Here is a 19,805-nt window from a genome sequence, read left to right on the forward strand (position 1 = left end):
TAGTCACCTGTCCCTTCTTCCTTATCCTTTCTTATCACTCAGTTGGCAAGGAGGTCCTTCTAGGTCTTTTTCACTTATTTCTTCTCCAATAGAAACTTAAGCTCTTTCCTAGGATCATTGGAATCACACTTCCATTTCCAGTGTGGTCCCAAGAAATTTCTAGCATGTCCTGGGGCCCTCCCTCTTCTTTCCTCTACCTATAGGCTTAATGACCTCTAAGGTGGTACAGAATTAACTAATGGGTAAATGGAGGTTCTATAGGGGCTCACATAGGGCCACAGGGACATATGCTATATGCAGATTTTTATGAGAATCAAACATCCTACACAATTCAAAACCTTCATGTAAAAGACAAAAAGACTGTAGAAGAAGGGCTACAATCACAAATGTGTGTCTGTTGAATGGACTGATGACTTTATTTTTGGATAAGTTGGTTAACTAGTATTTCCTGTGATATAAATTCACATCATCATGGGGAATGGAAGGAAGGAAAATGCCTAAAGAACATAGTGGCCCTGCAATCAGGATTGCTTCTAGTCCTTGTTCTAACACTAATAATCGCTAGGGTTTTTTTTCAATACATGGTTTCTCAGAGCCTCAGTTCCCTCAACTATGCAAGGGGGTCACCTAATTGTTTAAAATTCCCATCAGCTTTGTGATTCTAAGAATGGCTTTAGCAGAAATGCTTCTCTCAACCTATAGTGACAGAAATTATTTTTTGTTGGTTTTGGTTGGTTTTTTATATCGGGATAGGGAAGCTCTTAGATACTGCACTTAGTTGCTAGGCAACTCCAAGGAAATGATGAGGAGAGGTAGCAGAGAATACCCTTCCAACCACATACAGTCTTTCCCAAACCCCCTTTCTAACCCAGCACATCCAGTTACTTACAATGCGGCTGCGAGTAGCATTGTCAAAGAAGGTGTCCTTTTCCTGAATGTTGTACCTGGAGATACCAAGAAAGCAGGTGGAAAACTCATTTCATTATACTCACTGTAATACCACTGCTAACCCCAGCCCAAAGCAAACCTTTTAGAAAGCAACACATCAAGATGTGTAAAACACACACACTCACACGTTGCCTCTGCTCTTTTTGACACAATAATTCTGAAAATTCATGGTAGGAATGTATCATAAAGAATAAATTGAAAAGAAGAAAAAAACAAAATATTCATTATAAAGTTATTTATCATAAAGAATATGGAGATAAAAAGCAATTTCAAAATCAATACAATAGATTATCATTCCACCACTGAAAATTATAACTATAAAAATTTTATAAATAGGAAAAGATTATATGATTATTGAAAAATATTGTTTAAAGATAAGTTTTCTAAATAAAAGTATGCATGAAATATACCTGTGCCTGGATAAAGATAGTAAAAATACAAAAAAAAAACCTCTTAATTTTTAAAAAATTCATTTCATTATATTTCACAAAATTATAATTCACCAACACAATTTTTAAAATAAATAAAAACTTAATTTTCTGAGTAAGAACAGACATATATAAAGGCAAAAACTCATAAAAATCATTGCAACATAAAAAATTGAAATGGTTGGAAAGCAAATATGCTTCCCTTAAATTAAACCCATCATTTTTTTTCAAATTAAATGAATTTGGTTGCTTGAGAGTGTAAAAGATAAGCATTTTATGACTATAAACATCAAGTTTTAAGATATTCTTAGACCCTTTGTAGAAAAAGAAATGAATCATATAATCATTTTATAAAAAATTAATTCATTTTATGTTCGCACCATCATCTCATCAATTAGATATCAAACTCTTAATTATGCAAGGTTCATGTCTATTCTAAGTTTCATGAATTGCACTCAAAAAAGGCATCCATGGAGTGTTCCCTGTGCTCAGGGCACTGTGCAGGAGGACACACATTTGAATAAAGTGCTCCCAGCTCCTCAGAGCCACCAGCCACCATCTGGAGATGTTTGTCTCCAAGTCAAGGATGCAGAGTAGAGTGTGACGCTGTATAGATCATGGCTGTGAAAGCTCAGAGGATGGAGAGCACATTGCTGGATTTCCAGTGGGAAGAACAGAATTTTCTCTAAAGGAAGTTGCTGATGACTGGCCTTGGGAGATAGCCAAAATGAAATGAATGGAAGGGTGCCAGAGGTGGCTCTTCAGAGGCCAGCACCAGCATAAATGAAGGCCCATGGCAGAGGAAGCCTGGAAGAATCCAGGGTACAAAAAGAGCAGGAGGCCAGGAGCCACCAATGCCAGGTCTGGCACAGCCACTTACAGCTGCATGACCTGAACTGACTTCGGAACTCATTTCCTCTCTATAATCTGACAGGTCACCTCACAGGGGAGTAGGAGGACTCACTAAGGGAATATCTGCAAAAGCCACAGCAGATACTTATGAACAGTTATTATCTAATGGGGCAAAGATAGGTGTGAAAGAATCTCCAATGAACACAGAAACTGCTCCATGACTCCCACCTCCTAAAAAAGACACAAATCCTCCGGTCCTCTTTGCTTTTCCAGATCCCTTCCTTGCCTTCTCTCACTCAATTCCCTTATCACTCCTGACAGCTACACATTCCCCCCTTAGTTCCTAAAGCAGAATTAATGTTTGACTGCTGCATCTCTTACTTCCTGACCATGGGTTCCCCTTCCAGATGTTTCCCAAACGGATATTCCTATAAAGAGATTCTATTTTCTCTGGTGGGAATTGGGGACGGCATCTCCTGAGTCAATAAGTACATGAGCAAGCAATGGGAATATACAACGAAGCTTTGTCCATCCTGTGTCTGGTTTATCACATGATGCCAAAAGCCCCATTAGAATGGGAACTGGGCAGATGGCCTCCCCAAGAAGGTACACAGGTGTCTGACCACTTTCTCATGAGAGTTCTACAGTTCATAGCTGGCTGATCCCTGGTTCCCCTTTCATCATGCACAGTGGCCAAATGGCAGGTGTCCCCACTGGAGAGATGCCCAGGGACAATCTCACATGGGGAAAGGGAGTCACAGGCCCAGGGACCCTTTCACTGTGAAACCATGCTTCCTCTCTTCTCTCCCAGGGCTCAGGCACAGAAAAGTATTCAATAATTCCTCCTCCCCATCCCCTCTTGCATGCCTGCCCCTGTGGCTCCCATACTCACAGGTACATTTTCTCTCTGGAGAATGGGTAGGAGAGGTTTTTCATCCTGTTGTGACTGTGCTCTGGAACTCTGGGCTGCAGGGGTGAGCTCAGCTTCTGCAGAATCGCATTGAACTTCTTTGCAATGCTGCCTCCTGCTTTGATCTCATACATCTATGAAAAACAAAGCCATAGGTCTGAAAAGGGGGCCACATGCAACACTCAGAGAAGAATGACTTTGTGACCAAAGCTGCTTGGGATACAAAGCTGGGGGAGCAGAGGTTGTGGTGTGTGCACTCCGGATCTGGAGAAATGAGGCAATTAGGAGAAACAAGTACAGCTCTTATCTTCCCCCATTGCTTTCACAAGGACCCTGTCTCGATTATGTGTACTGATGGAGGTGACCAGTGTAGAGAAACAGAGACCCAACTATCTGTATGACTTTGTCACATACCTTAAAAGAAAATGCATGCCCACTTATGCATTATGGTCACCCCATCCTCACTGGACAAATGCATATAGAAATAAATAGGTAATATTAGGTTTTAACCAGAACTAGCTTCAAGCTCACAAGAACTCAGCTCTATAGGTAATATTATAACCACATTATGATGAGGAAATTAAGACTCCAACAGGTGAGATAAGACAATCAAGGCTGCACAGAGAGTAATGGGTGACAGAGCTTGGGTTTCACTCAAGTCAACCTAATCCCAAATCCGTATCGTACAGCTACGCCATGCTTCTGTGACCACCCTGTACCACATTCTTTGTGTTTCTCTCAAGGCATATCTATATTTAAATGAGTTTGCCTTCAGAATATTAACATTCAATGAGAATCTGTCTGGAGTGGTGCAGCACCAAGATAATCATTAATAATTATAGTTTTTTTATAATGCACAGAATACTACTTTGCTACATTATAACTTTTGGTCTTTCTAATTTGTAAATGTACTAATTGAGGCAGAGTTTTCACTTCTAACGGTAAAACTAATAAATTAATGATGGTCACTTTTGGGGGGGCGGGGGTTACTGGGGATTGAACCAGGAGCACCAAACTACATCCCCTATCCATTTATTTTGAGATAGATAAGTTCTCACTAAGTTACTGAGGCTGTCTTCAAACTTACAATCCTCCTGCCTCAGCCTCCTGAGTTGCTGGGATTACAGGTATGCAGCACTGTATCTAGCAGCCACACATTAAAAAAAAATCCCTTTCAAGATGCAGCATCTCTATTCCCACCCTTCCCCATGGAATTTGTGTGAGTTTCATGGCCACTTGACCAGTAGAGTACAGTAGACTATGCCAGTTCCATCCTTTAAAATCAGCTGCTTCTGCCTTATCCCTTGAAGCCCTGAGCCATGCTGTAAAATATCTATAAAGGAGTTCCAAAAGGATCCGAGGCCCAGGCTTCAAGCTGCCCTACTAAGCATCAGGCATGAGAGTAAAGACCCTTGGACTCCAAGCCACCAAATGACCTCAATTGATACCATATGGAACAGTGATACCATATGATTCCTAGCCTACCTCTGCTCAAATTCCTGCCCCAAAAGTCATGAGATATAATACAATGAGTGTTAAGCTACTAGCTGAGATTGATTTGTCATCCTGCTATAGATAACTGGAACAAAAGTCAACTTCCAGATCTTCTGACTTAAAAGTCTGCTTTATCATGATAGCCTCAAGTTGCTGGAATCTACATGAGCAAAACGACATGTACAAAATACTTATGAGCTAGGCTGAGATAAAGTACATCAAATATTTGCAAAGAGCTTTGGGGGTTCAAGGGAAAGAGGCAGCACATCCAGTTAAAGAATCAGAAAAGCATTTCTGAGGGGACGCATTCCAGCTGGGTTTAGCAGATGGGGTAAACTCCTTTCTATTATAATTTTGTTCTTTACATCTAGAGCTGTCTTCATGAGTTCATAGTATATTGCACAGTAAATGTGGATCATAATTTGTCTAGCCATCTATCCAGCAATGAGCATTTATCTTGTTCTCTACACATTTTACTTCATTTTCTATTAAAATTACCTTGTAGATACTTTTAACGAATAAATCTTGAACAGATATAAGCAAAGACATTGCAGAAATAAAGCAGAGGAACTTAAGTTGGATTTCAGGAGGCTCAATGAGCTTGCCATAGTTTGGGCCTTAACTTTTCCCAAAAAGTCCATATAACAAATGGTCTTGGTCGAAGTGTGGCATTTTTGAAAGCCAATGAAACCTCTAAGAGGTAGAGATGTCTTTAGGTCACTGGAGATGTGGGAGGTCTTCAGGTCATTGGAGGTATGCCCTAGGAGGGAATTTGGGGACCCTGTCCCCTTCTTCCCTCTTATTTCTCTTCCCAGTCATGAGGTGTGTGTTTTATTCCACCAAACACTCTGTGATGATGTGCTGCCTAGCCACAGGCCCAATGCAACAAGGCCAATCAATCATGGACTGAAATCTCCAAAACCATGAGCCAAAATAAACCTTTTCACTTTAGAAGTTGATTAGCTCAGGTATTATTATACTATAAAGGAAAGCTGATGAACACATGGCAACTTTTTTGGAGCATGGGGAATATGACAGTCATGGCAGAAGGGCAAATTGAGGCCAGCAGATGAAGATCCTGCTGCACACGGCAACAGGAATTAAGCAAACAGTCATGGCAAAAACACACCTGTGAGTTGAGAAAATATTTGAATGAGTCTGTGTAAGAAGAGGGAGCCTGTTTTCTGAAATAAGGGGATTGTTTACTTCTAGGTGGCTAGAAATAAACTATTCTTCTTAATAAGGGTCTCCTATGTGTCTGGCTTTATGCTACTGCTTCGTTTGCCAAAATGTGGATATCGTGGAGGAGAACACTGAGAAACTTACACAATATTTCCTCGGTTGTTATAAAGATCCTGCCAAATCTCTCCTTCACACTATGCATTGCAAAAAGCTCACCTCTCAGGCATCTCTGGTTCTGGAGGGAAAAGGTGGGAAAATGACCCCCTCATACTGTTCCAGAACATAGTTAAAGGTCATTTGGGGCAAGCACAATCAAGTACATGCCCTGCACTGAAACTACAGTGTAAACCAAACCCACAGCCATTCTACTCTAAATGTTATGAGTGTGGAAACTAAAGTTTCAGAGCAGAAATAAAGCTGGTAGACTGTCCTCTTCATACCTTGGCATGACAGACTTGGACCAACCAAAGGTATTTCTACTTCATCCACATCTCTCCAATTCCATCTCTGATGTCCCAGTCCAAGGAACCCTCAGCTACAGCAATGATCAAAATCCCTACTACATCTTTTCTCACTTAGAACTGTCAGGTTTAACAATAAAAACACAAAATGTCCAGTTAAATTTGAACTTTAGATAAACAATAAACATTTGTTAGTGTCCTATGTAATATACTAAAAAATTATTCCTAGTAAAACAATATTTTTAGTATGTTCCATTCAGTAGAGGGAATGTGTTTACACTAAAAAAATTCATTGTTTATCCAAAATTAAAATTAACTGGGTGCTGGGTTTGGATGAGTATCCCCAAAAGGGTCACATGTAAAGACTTCATCCCCGGGTGGTACTATTGACCTTAAAGAGATGAGGCCTATTGGGATACTCTTAGGTCACTGATTAGTGGCATGCCCTCAGAATAGAATTGTGGGATTCTTCCTGTTTTTTTTTATCTCTCTCCCCTCCCTCCTAGCTTGAGACATGAGCACACACTCTAGGTTCAAACCAATAGAGACACTGCATCTGGGATTGAAACTTCAGATCCATAAACTTCTGTTTACTTCATAATTAGCTTATGTCGGGTATTTTATTATAGTGAAGGAAAGCTCACTATTACATTGGGCATCATGTATTATATTATGTATATAATTTATCTGGCAATTGTACCATTACTCACCTCCACACTAGAGCCAGAGTGATATTTCTGAGGCAAAATCTAATCATATTCCCTCCCATTAAAAAGTTTTCAATGGTTACCCATTACTTATACAATAAAGACAAAATTTTTTTAACATAGTCCATGGGACCCCATAGACATCCCCATATTTAACTTGTCCCCCAGTCCTTTGCTCCCTGTTCCTTTGTAGCCACAGGCCTTTTCAATTCTTCCTAAATACTGAGCCCTCCATATGCTGCATCTCCTCCCTCTCCCTTCTTAAACTCCATTTACATTTGAGGCCTCACTCAAATGTCACTTCCTGTGAAAAGCCTTTCCTGGCCTCCAGACAAGGTCAAATCCCACCTTCATGGTATATCATGGGTCCAAGTTCCTCTCCTTCAAAGCACTCAGCACAGTTTTAATTTTATATTTACTTGAGAGATTATTTGATTAATTTCTAGCTGCCCCCCCCATTAAACCATAATCTCCATGAAGGCAGGATACCCCAAATGTCCCCTGTCTTTGAATGAATGATAAATCTCTAGAGAAACAGCATTGACAGCCGTGGTTATGTCACTGGAGGAGTCCAGGCTGAAGTCTGAGCATCATAAGATGATTGGCCTTGGTAGAAACTAACCCAGCAGGGGAATAAAGCCAAAAACCTAAAGCCTCTGGCTGGCTAAAATGCTTCCCTTCCTGTCCCCACCAGGTGCAAAGGCACTCAGGAGCCCAGCACAGCAGGGACCAGGAATGCCTGCATTTAGTTGGTGCAGATTTATGACCCAGCAATTGTCTCAGGGCTGTATCTGGCAGAAGGTTAGCTGAGACTTCCAAGCAGTTCCTGAGCCTCAACTTGGCAATGAACCTCGTAGAACTTGCTTAGATAAATGAGTTAAAGGCAATGGGCTCCTGTGTTATGTCTTTAGTGGGACCAGGAATGAAATCTGATTAAATTTTGACCATTTCTTGATGGGGATGTTCCAAAACACTGAAGGTGATATTATCATCTGCCTTCTGGAAAATGTCAAGGGTGTGAAATCCTGGATCCCACCAGATACCTCATGGTAACATCTACTTCATAACTCCAAACAAGATCCTACAGGAACCGTCTCACCAGATTTAGGGTGGAAAGAAGTTTCTCAGACTTCAAGGGCTCTCTGGGGAATGGAGTCAGATACAAACCCACAATAAAGTACGTGTGGGTGTCTCCATGTACAATATCACGACACCAGGTTTGGAAGGCAAGGAACCCTTTTCTTACCTCCATACCTTTGTATGTGTTGCATTTATTTATGAATAATGAGCAATCATAAGATGATTGGCCTTGGTAGAAATTTCCTCATTCTCTCTCTTTTTTTAAACCTGGATAATTCCTACCTCTCCTTCATTACGGATGCTTAACTATCAATTTTCCCAGAAAAGCTCCTTGCCCACTCACTTCCTATTGTGCTTCCTTGGTACCCTGTGAATGAATACCTGCATCATGAAATTTATCATGTTTCACTTCTCTGTCTCTAATTCTTGGTTTATTGGCCTATCTCCCCAAAGGATATGGACTTCTAGAGAGCAAGGATAGCTCCCTATGTGCCTCACACCGAATAATTACACAGTAATACATTCTGAGTGAACGGCCTGCATGTTAGTTCTTGCCAATACTAACTAGCTGTGTAACTATGGGCAAGACACTCTCCCCTTTATTTATTCACCTCTCAGTAAAGAACTGGAAATTTTCCACTCCCTAGCCTGAGAGAGTAACAGGGCCAGATTAGATTTACTCTCTCACCTGGGGGAAAAAAAAAAAACACCCAGACAAAATACATGAGATGATGGTTTTCAAGATCCTAAACATCGGGCAAAGAAGGGCAGTGACGAATCACAGTAATCAATCACACGTGAACCCTGTGATTGCTCCATGTTCCTGCCTTGGGAGGGGAAGAGGAAACAGGGATAGCCCTGCAAATTCCCTGAGTTGAGAAGACAGAGCTATATTTCTGGGGAGATTAAGGAGACTAAAATTCATAGGACAGGGTAACCAAGAGAAGAGAGGGACCCAGAGAACCCCATAATCTGCAAAAGATCCCCCTTGACTATTCAGTAGCGTGGATGTGAAGAAATTACCCCAGAATGGAGAAAGAACAATCTCGAAGGACTGGGAATGGCACCTATTCACCCTGGCCAGATAGGAAAATTCCATAACTCATGGGACACTGGATGAACTCAGGTTTACTTAGTAGGGGCGGCTAATTAACCTTCGAGTAAGCATTGCTCCAGATACACTTAACAAATCATAAAAGGGGGAACTGGATTAAATGGCTAAAGTGCTGGCAAATCTAATGTTCTATTACTTCAAATACTTAATGAAAAAGAAACATTTATTCATGGAACAAACCTTTCCAAGCACCTCCTGGAAGTCAGGTCCTAAGCCTGGTGATTCCTTGTGCCAAGTGCTGGAGAAGCACAAAGATGACAATAACCCCTGCTGCCTGCCCACTGTGTCTAGCTCCTCCATGGGCAGCATTTCACTCAGGACCCTGAAAGCTCTGCAAGGTGGGCATGCCAGGCAGCGCGAGCTTCTCTAGCTTATAGAAAAGAGCACTAAGGCTTTGGCAGAGAATTGCCAGAGTCAGTGGTAAAACCAGGCTTGGGACCCAGGTGTCCCAGCTCCTCCTCGGGGCTCTTTCCTTGGCCATTCTGCCCTTTGATCTTTGGCAGAGCGCCACGAGAAGGAAGCTCCTCCTTCAGCCCCCACCAAACCCAGCAGCCCAAGCTTTCCTTCTGCCTCCTGCAAGGGACCCAGAGAGGCACCCCAATCTCCTTTATTATTATTAATACAATCAGCAGTGGCATTGTTATTACTGTTATTCTTGGACATCAGAGAATTATGAACATCCTCAGAAATGGCAAGACACATGTTAGCCAGCTGTTCCCCATTATGCCCTCCCTGGGTACATGATACGCCTTTCATGTGCTTAAAATCATAAATAATTTTTAAAGTATGTTGCTCTTATTTTTTATTCCCGGGCTTAAATGTGGTTCTCATAAAAGTTCACTTTGGCCTCACTGTCATAGTCTGAGGGGTTTACTGAAATTTCTCTCTTTTTTTTTTTTCCTTACTTTTTTCTTCCTCCTTGTCTCCTTCAGCCTCTCCCCTCCAGAGGGGCAGAGCAGTGTGGTCTAAAGACTGATTTGTTTCCTCTCTGCATTAAAATCATGTGCATTTCTGGTAGGCAGAGAAACAAGAGTACAATGATTTTTATCTTGGATGGTGTATATGACACTATTCCCATTTTACAGCTAAGGAAACTGAGGTGACATAGAAAGTTTTACTAACATGCCCAATGATGCATGAACATTTAGAGAGCCAGTGACTCCAAACATCAGGGAAAAGGTGTAACAACACAATATGTAAACGATATAATCCTGATGGTCCACAAGTCACTTATATCCACAGTAGCCTAAAAGAACCTGTCCCTGCAGAAAGAATACAGGCGAGGGATAAAGATGGACGGTGTACCTGAGCTGGGAACATGGGTATTAACAGAAATTAATCCAGATTAGCTGCCTCTTTTATTTATTTGTGCTTTCCTCTGCTCCCACACCAGTTCCTGAATCTTTGAGGTTCAACTGTTACTGTTTATGGCCTCTCACTCATCTTGGGAGTTAAGGTTGATCTGAAGATTATCTCATCCCCTTCTACTCCCTTTTAATTTCAAAAGGCTCAGTCACACAGAGATATTGGGCAGTATAGAAGGTGTACCACAAGTCATTAGCTGGACAAAGACAGAAGGTTCTGGAGCTAAAGAAGTGAGGAGCAGGAGAAGCCAAAGATAGAGCAGAACTCTCTAGTTGGTGCCTGAGAGATAAACACACACAGGCACTGAACCAGGACGTGAGGAGTTCCATGCCACTGAACATCTGTCCTCGCTCACTGCCCATAGCACATTTACCCATGTGAGTGGGTGTTAAGCCATTCACCGGTCAAAATGGAAACAGCAGCAGGAGCCGCTAAGAGCAGCTGCAACCTAGAGCCAAAAGGGAGACTTTCCATGGGCACCTGAAGGAAAGAGGCCAGCCACTCCCTTGCCTACAGGTAAGTTTCCAGTTAGCAGCCACACTGGATGTGGACAGTGGTGTATTTACAAAATGCACATTCTCTGTTGTCTAATTCTGTATTTGTTCATGGTTTATATTTCTGTTGTCAACATGTCCTCTGCACATGAATGAATGTTTGCTGACTTTTAAATTTTGGGACAAAATCCAAACCTTTAAAATTACATGGCTGACAAGGCCCCTTAGGAGACATGCCTCCCGCCTTCCTCCTCCATCCCAACCTCCCCACCTACAGTCTGTGCTGTACCCACACTGGCTCCCCTCAATTCCTCTCACAAACCAGGGGTTTTAGACCTTTAGTCCTGAGGACAGGTCATTCCCTCTTATGGATGGTTCTTACCTACCCTCCCCACCTGCCAAACTCCCCCCAGCTCTCAGGTATCCGCTCAGATGGTGCCTTCACCCACGCCCATCTAAATGAGCTTCCTCTAGTTGACTCTCATCATACACCACTCTTGTTTATCCATGGATGCCTCCCAATTCAAACTAGCCATACAATGCCATACCAAAGCCACAGGAAACCAGGGAACAGTTATAGTTACTACTGTACAACTAGCCATCAACAAAGCATCTGGTACATAATGGTGCCAAATAAATTTCATTGAATGGACAGATGATAGATGGATGGACGGACAGACAGATGGATGAATGGGTAGATAAATCAATTAATGGGTGGATGATGAATATATGGATGGCTGGATCAATCAATCAGTGGGTGAATAGATGAAGATAAATGATGGATAGATGGAAAATATAACTAATCAAAGGGCTAGGGCTTCTTATACTCAACCTAGCCATATCCCAGGTATAACTAGACTTCTTAAATATTTTTTGTCAACTGAAAAGGCTACTAAGAACCCAGATTAAGGATGGCTACAAATGGTATGTGTACTACCAGATGCACACTTGGATAGGGTCTCAGAACTCATCTCAGCATCCCTCTGGCAAGCCACCCAGCCTCTCCCAGTGGGTGAAACCTGGTTGTGTGACTCATTGGTTCACTCATTGTCAACAATGGGCCTGGTCTATATGGGACACTGTTCTAGGTGCTGCATATCCAGCACAGCATGATCCCTGCCCTCATGTGTCCAATGCAGTGGGGATACAGACAATAAACAGAAACAAAGACATGACTCAGTATTAGGTTGTGCTAAGTGTGAGAATAAATAAGTAAGAGGAAGGAGAGTGGAAGGAGGTATGTGACTATTTTACACACAGGATGGTCAGGAGAGGCCTGTCTGAGGGAAGGGACATTTGAAAAGAGACTCCAGAGATGTGAGGGAGCAAATTCTGAAGGTATCAAGACAAGGTCTAACAGAGAGAGGGAAAGGCAGGCAGAAAAACCCTAAGGGAAACAGGCTTGGCATCCGGAGGCACAACAAATTCTGTGGTTCTGTGGTTGGAGCAGAACAAGCAGGTGGGAGGAGCAGTGGGCAATTAATTTCTGCTTTCAAGGCAGCAAATACAGAATCCATTCAGAGTTCCTGACATACATTTTGTCATTACTGGCCCTCCTCAGACCAGTAGCCCTTTGGTGACCAGGGCAAGAGTCTAACGACAACAGGCTCCACCTTGCCCCCACTGTGAGCTGGAGTCTCCCATTCCCAGGTCTGGTATGTGTGGAACAGCCTCCTGGGGACGTGGATGCAGGTGGGGAGGCGGTGAGGATATGTACCAGTTGCTGAGTTCCACAGTGCAAATATTCCCACCATAGTCAATTCCAAGCTGCCAATGGTTTAATAACCAGTTTTCAAAATTCCTGAAAATTTAACAACCAAATCTTGGGAGCTGTGTGAGCAAGACAGGATGCTATGAGGTAAAAACTCTGTCCATAAGCTCAAGTGCAGGCAGTGGACTGTACCTGCCTGTTTCTCTGCCCCTCCTCTATGCCAGCTCCTTCCCACCCATCCACTGGAGCTGCCATGGATAAGATGGGACCCTGTTTCCATACTGTTTATGGGTGGAGGGTGACTGTATGTCCCAGTGACTCAGGACAGTCTTGGTTTATTACTGCTATGCTGCATAATTATTACTAACAGTTCCTTCACTCTCAAAACTGCCCCAGTTTGTATGATAGATTCAATGGTCAACCTACCCACACTCTCCATTCTCAGCCCACCAGCTGAGAATGGAGAGTCCAGGGACCAGGCCCCAGCCATTCCCAACTGGCATACGCTCTCCATTTCAGACAGACAAGACTTTAACAAAGAGAACCACCACTTCGATCTTATTTTTTTTCCCCATGGTAAGTCTAAACACAACAAAGTTAAAATTCATTTCCTATGACATTCTCATGTTCTTAACTTCCTTGTCCTTGAACCCTGGGTCGGGCTTATCCATTCCAAGTCCTGTACATGGTCTGACCAGGCCTGTCTGCATGTCTAGAACATGGCTTTGTGCCATCTCAGTTTTGTCCCCGGAACCACAACACTTAGGTGCCATCAATTTTGTTCCTCTCTGATTTTTGAAGATGAGAAGCATTACAGAAGAGATTCCAACATGGCGGCGGGCGCAGAGAGATCAAGTCCCTGACCTCTTCAGCTGTGCAGGCATAGGGAGTCGTAAATAACCTAAATCTGTTTGCTCAGGATCACTAGGCATTGCTGAGCTGATGTGGATCTGGGGCGAACAGTCTGGGCCTCTCAGAACACACACAGAGCCCGGATCAGCTGAATTCAAGCTCCCGTTCGCCTGCTTCCCGCAGACAAACAGCTGTGACTCAGCACTAATCCATCCGGCTGAAACAACTGGTCAGCCCTTCTGATCCTACGGAGGTAAATGCCTACCGAGCCTTCATAGGTAGTGGCCACAGGTTTGAAACGGGGCTTGGGAGAGACAGTAAGGACCCACCCGTTGCATTGGTCGCCCAGCAAAGGGAAACGAGCTGTTGCCATTTGCAAGAGACACCACCATGGCAAAGAACTGACGTCATCAGACTGCAGCGGAGGAGATAACTTCATTGAAACCTGCAGCTACAGGTGTGTAATTCCCTAGCCTTCCCTCTCCACACATCGGGGAAACCTTAAGGGCCCCTCCCAGCTCTCCCGTGAGCGCGATAGCCAGCCCGAGGCAATCAGAGGTGGCACGGGACCCGCGGCACAGATCTACCGCTCCCACCAGGGCTGACAGCTGAGGTCTCTTGCACCAGTTACCGGGGGTGTAGCTACTGGAGGGCAAGTAAAATTCACTGAGGATTCTCAGCCCCAAGCTCTACAAACTTAGGGTCTGAGGGAATGGCAAACTGGAAGAGTGTGCCCAGTCGTTCATGAAAACAGGGCTCCCGGGAGCAGCAGACTGGTTGTAGCCAATATTGTGGTGAGCGCCACCGGTGAGAGGGGCCTGGCTAGAGGAAAAGTGGGGAAGTGACTAGACACAAGAGGAGGCCCTAGGCACTCAGGATAGGAGACTCGCCCAGTCTGGGAGGAGCTGCTGCACAGTGATTGGTTCCCGCGTATTGACAGGAGAAACTTGGCCTGGTGGGCACAGCGCCACCTACTGGAAGAGAAGTTAATCAAACTCTAAGACTGCATTTATTCTTTTTTTTTCTTTTTTTCTTTTCTCTTTTTTTTTTTGATTGGGTTTTTCTTTCATTTTCATTTTTCTTTCTTGTTTTTTAATTTTTTTTACAATTTTTTTTAAATTTTTTTCTTCTAATTTTAATTTTAATTTTTTTATTATTTCTTTTAATTTTATTTTCCTTTTTTTATTTCCTATTTTTTCTTCTTTTGTCTTTTCATTTCTTTTCAATTATCTTATCCCCCTTCCTTGAATTCTACCTGCTTACTCTCATTCTCTTTAGTGACTTCTTCCCTTCCCTTCTAATACCTTTCCTCCCAAGCATCAAATAAATTTATAGGAGTAAACAGTAACTCAGCAGTCAAACAGAACAAGAAATAACATGAGCAGCTTCAAAAAGCAAGGAATAAAAGGAGTATAAACAATGCAGGACAGCCTAAATATTCAGAAGGACCTAGAGTCATCAGAAAAATGGTCATATAAAGAACTCAAGGAACACCTTAGACAGATGGAATGGAACCTTAAAGAGGATACAAGACAGCAAATTCAAGCAGCGAAAGAACACATTGAGAATGAATTACATAAACAGATAAAAGAAGAAGTTAAGCATCTTTATCAGGAGATAGAGATTATAAAAAATAATCAAACAATAATTCTAGAAATGAAGGAAACGATAAACCAAATTAAAAACTCAATTGAGAGTATGACTAACAGAGTGGAGTAAGTAGAACCAGAACGTCAGATAATGAAGACAAAATATATCATCTTGAAAAGAGTCTAGCCAACTCAGAAAGGCTGGTAAAAAATCACGAGAAAAACATCCAAGAGTTATGGGATAACATAAAAAAACCAAAATTACGAGTCATCGGGATAGAAGAAGGTACAGAGATTCAAACCAAGGGAATGAGTAACCTACTGAATGAAATAATTACAGAAAACTTTCCAGAAATAAAAAAGGAAACAGATATACAAATTGAAGATGCATACAGGACACCGAGCACACAAAATCACAGTAGACCAATACCAAGACACATTGTTATGAAGATATCCAATATACAGAACAAAGAGAAAATATTAAAAGCTACAAGAGAAAGGAGACAGATTACATTCAGGGGTAAACCAATAAGGTTAACAACGGATTTTTCATCACAGACACTGAAAGCAAGAAGGTCATGGAACAATGTATTTCAAACACTGAAAGACAATGGATGCCAACCAAGAATTCTGTATCCAGCAAAATTAAGCTTCAGGTATGACAACGAAATAAAAATCTTTCATGATAAACAAAAGTTAAAAGAATTTGCAGCCAGAAAACCAGCATTGCAAAGCATTTTGAGCAAAACACTACACGAGGAACAAATGAAAAACAATAACCAAAACCATCAGTGGGAAGTGCCTCAGTAAAGACAGAGGGCGAGGGGAAAGATAATCAAGGAGAAACAAACTAAATTTTTTTAAAAAAGGATAAATAATCAAACATGGATGGAAGTACAAACCATATATCAATAGTAACTCTGAATGTGAATGGCTTAAACTCTCCAATAAAGCGACATAGGCTGGTATCATGGATTAAAAAAACAAATCCAACAATATGCTGCCTCCAAGAGACACATCTGATTGGAAAAGACATACACAGGCTGAAGGTGAAAGGATGGGAAAAAATATACCATGCACACGGTCCTCATAAGCAAGCAGGGGTGGCCATCCTCATATGGAATAAAATCGACTTCAAGACTAAGTTAATCAAAAGGGATAAAGAAGGTCATTATATACTGTTAAAAGGAACCATTCACCAACAAGACATAACAATTATCAATATTTATGCACCAAATAATGGTGCTGCGACATTCATAAAACAAATTCTCCTCAAGTTCAAGAATCAAATAGACCACAACACAATAATTATGGGTGACTTCAACACACCTCTCTCACCATTGGACAGATCCTCCAAACAAAAGTTGAATAAAGAAACTATAGAACTCAATATCACAATCAATAACCTAGACTTAACTGACATATATAGAATATATCAACCATCATCAAATGGAGATACTTTTTTCTCAGCAGCACATGGATCCTTCTCAAAAATAGACCATATATTATGCCATAGGGCAACCCTCAGTAAATATAAAGGGGTGGAGATAATACCATGCATTTTATCTGATCATAATGGAATGAAACTGGAAATCAATGATAAAAGAAGGAAGGAAAAATCCTACATCACATGGAAAATGAACAATATGTTACTGAATGATCAATGGGTTACAGAAGACATAAAGGAGGAAATCAAAAAATTCTTAGAGATAAATGAAAATACAGACACAACATATTGGAATCTATGAGACACAATGAAAGCAGCTTTAAGAGGAAAATTCATCGCCTGGTGGTCATTCCTCAAAAAAAGAAAAAACCAACAAATAAATGAGCTCACACTTCATCTCAAAGCCCTAGAAAAGGAAGAGCAAAACAACAGCAAATGTAGCAGAAGGCAAGAACTAATTAAAATCAGAGCGGAAATCAATGAAATTGAAACAAAAGAAACCATTGAAAAAATTAACAAAACTAAAAGTTGGTTCTTCAAAAAAATAAATAAGATCGACAGACCTTTAGCCATGCTAACGAAGAGAAGAAGAGAGAGAACTCAAATTACTAACATACGGGATGAAAAAGGCAATATCACAACAGATGCTACAGAAATACAGAAGACAATTAGAAATTATTTTGAAAACCTATATTCCAATAAAATAGAAGATAGTGAAGACATCGATAAATTTCTTAAGTCATATGATTTTCCCAGACTGAGTCAGGAGGATACACACAATTTGAACAGACCAATATCAATGGATGAAATTGAAGAAGCCATCAAAAGACTACCAACCAAGAAAAGCACAGGACCGGATGGGTATACAGCGGAGTTTTACAAAACCTTTAAAGATGAATTAATACCAATACTTTTCAAGTTATTTCAGGAAATAGAAAAAGAGGGAGCTCTTCCAAATTCATTCTATGAGGCCAACATCACCCTGATTCCGAAACCAGACAAAGACACTTCAAAGAAAGAAAACTACAGACCAATATCTCTAATGAACCTAGATGCAAAAATCCTCAATAAAATTCTGGCGAATCGAATACAAAAACACATCAAAAAAATTGTGCACCATGATCAAGTAGGATTCATCCCTGGGATGCAAGGATGGTTCAATATACGGAAATCAATAATTGTTACTCACCACATCAATCGACTTAAAGATAAGAACCATATGATCATCTCGATAGACGCAGAGAAAGCATTTGACAAAGTACAGCATCCCTTTATGTTCAAAACATTAGAAAAACTAGGGATAACAGGAACTTACCTTGACATTGTAAAAGCTATCTATGCTAAGCCTCAGGCTAGCATTATTCTGAATGGACAAAAGTTAAAGGCATTCCCTCTAAAATCCGGAACAAGACAGGGATGCCCTCTATCACCACTTCTATTCAATATAGTTCTCGAAACACTGGCCAGAGCAATTAGACAGACGAAAGAAATTAAAGGCATAAAAATAGGAAAAGAAGAACTTAAATTATCACTATTTGCAGATGACATGATTCTATACCTAGAAGACCCAAAAGGGTCTACAAAGAAACTACTAGAACTAATAAATGAATTCAGCAAAGTGGCAGGATCAACACGCATAAATCAAAGGCATTTCTGTATATCAGCGACAAAACTTCTGAAACGGAAATGAGGAAAAACACTCCATTCACAATATCTCAAAAAAAAATAAAATACTTGGGAATCAACCTAATAAAAGAGGTGAAAGACCTATACAATGAAAACTACAGAACCCTAAAGAGAGAAGTAGAAGAAGATCTTAGAAGATGGAAAAATATACCCTGTTCATGGATAGGCAGAACTAACATCATCAAAATGGCGATATTACCAAAAGTTCTCTATAGGTTTAATGCAATGCCAATCAAAATCCCAACGGCATTTCTTGTAAAAATAGATAAAGCAATCATGAAATTCATATGGAAAAATAAAAGACCCAGAATAGCAAAAGCAATTCTAAACAGGAAGTGTGAATCAGGCGGTATAGCGATACCAGATTTCAAACTATATTACAGAGCAATAGTGACAAAAACAGCATGGTACTGGTACCAAAACAGGCGGGTGGACCAATGGTATAGAATAGAGGACACAGAGACTAATCCACAAAGTTACAACTATCTTATATTTGATAAAGGGGCTAAAAGCATGCAATGGAGGAAGGATAGCATCTTCAACAAATGGTGTTGGGAAAACTGGAAATCCATATGCAACAAAATGAAACTGAATCCCTTTCTCTCGCCATGCACAAAAGTTAACTCAAAATGGATCAAGGAGCTTGATATCAAATCAGAGACTCTGCGTCTGATAGAAGAAAAAGTTGGCTCCGATCTACAGATTGTGGGGTCGGGCTCCAAATTCCTTAATAGGACACCCATAGCACAAGAGTTAATGACAAGAATCAACAAATGGGACTTACTTAAACTAAAAAGTTTTTTCTCAGCAAGAGAAACAATAAGAGAGGTAAATAGGGAGCCTACATCCTGGGAACAAATTTTTACTCCTCACACTTCAGATAGCGCCCTAATATCCAGAGTATACAAAGAACTCAAAAAATTAGACAATAAGATAACAAATAACCCAATCAACAAATGGGCCAAGGACCTGAACAGACACTTCTCAGAGGAGGATATACAATCAATCAACAAGTACATGAAAAAATGCTCACCATCTCTAGCAGTCCAAGAAATGCAAATCAAAACCACCCTAAGATACCATCTCACTCCAGTAAGATTGGCAGCCACTATGAAGTCAAACAACAACAAGTGCTGGTGAGGATGTGGGGAAAAGGGTACACTTGTACATTGCTGGTGGGACTGCAAATTGGTGCAGCCAATTTGGAAAGCAGTTTGGAGATTCCTGGGAAAGCTGGGAATGGAACCACCATTTGACCCTGCTATTGCCCTTCTTAGACTATTCCCTGAAGACCTTAAAAGAGCATGCTACAGGGATACTGCCACATCGATGTTCATAGCAGCACAATTCACAATAGCTAGACTGTGGAACCAACCCAGATGCCCTTCAATAGATGAATGGATAAAAAAAAAAATGTGGCATCTATACACAATGGAGTACTATGCAGCAATAAAAAATGACAAAATCATAGAATTTGCAGGGAAA

General features: G+C 41.1%; 1 protein-coding gene across 1 annotated transcript in view; it reads right to left on the reverse strand.

The window, feature by feature from the left end:
• The window catches only part of ANO2 (anoctamin 2), a 347,356-nt gene that overhangs the window by 244,701 nt on the left and 82,850 nt on the right, over positions 1 to 19,805 (reverse strand). Inside the window, exons 5-6 of the mRNA XM_081309365.1 lie at positions 3,121 to 3,272; positions 890 to 944 (exon numbers count right to left, since the gene is read on the reverse strand). Of these exons, the coding sequence (XP_081165491.1) occupies positions 890 to 944; positions 3,121 to 3,272 (207 nt within the window). The remainder of the gene's footprint in view (positions 1 to 889; positions 945 to 3,120; positions 3,273 to 19,805) is intronic.

Source organism: Spermophilus citellus (assembly GCF_964194105.1).
Source record: "Spermophilus citellus genome assembly, chromosome: 10".
Taxonomy (NCBI): Eukaryota; Metazoa; Chordata; class Mammalia; order Rodentia; family Sciuridae; genus Spermophilus; species Spermophilus citellus.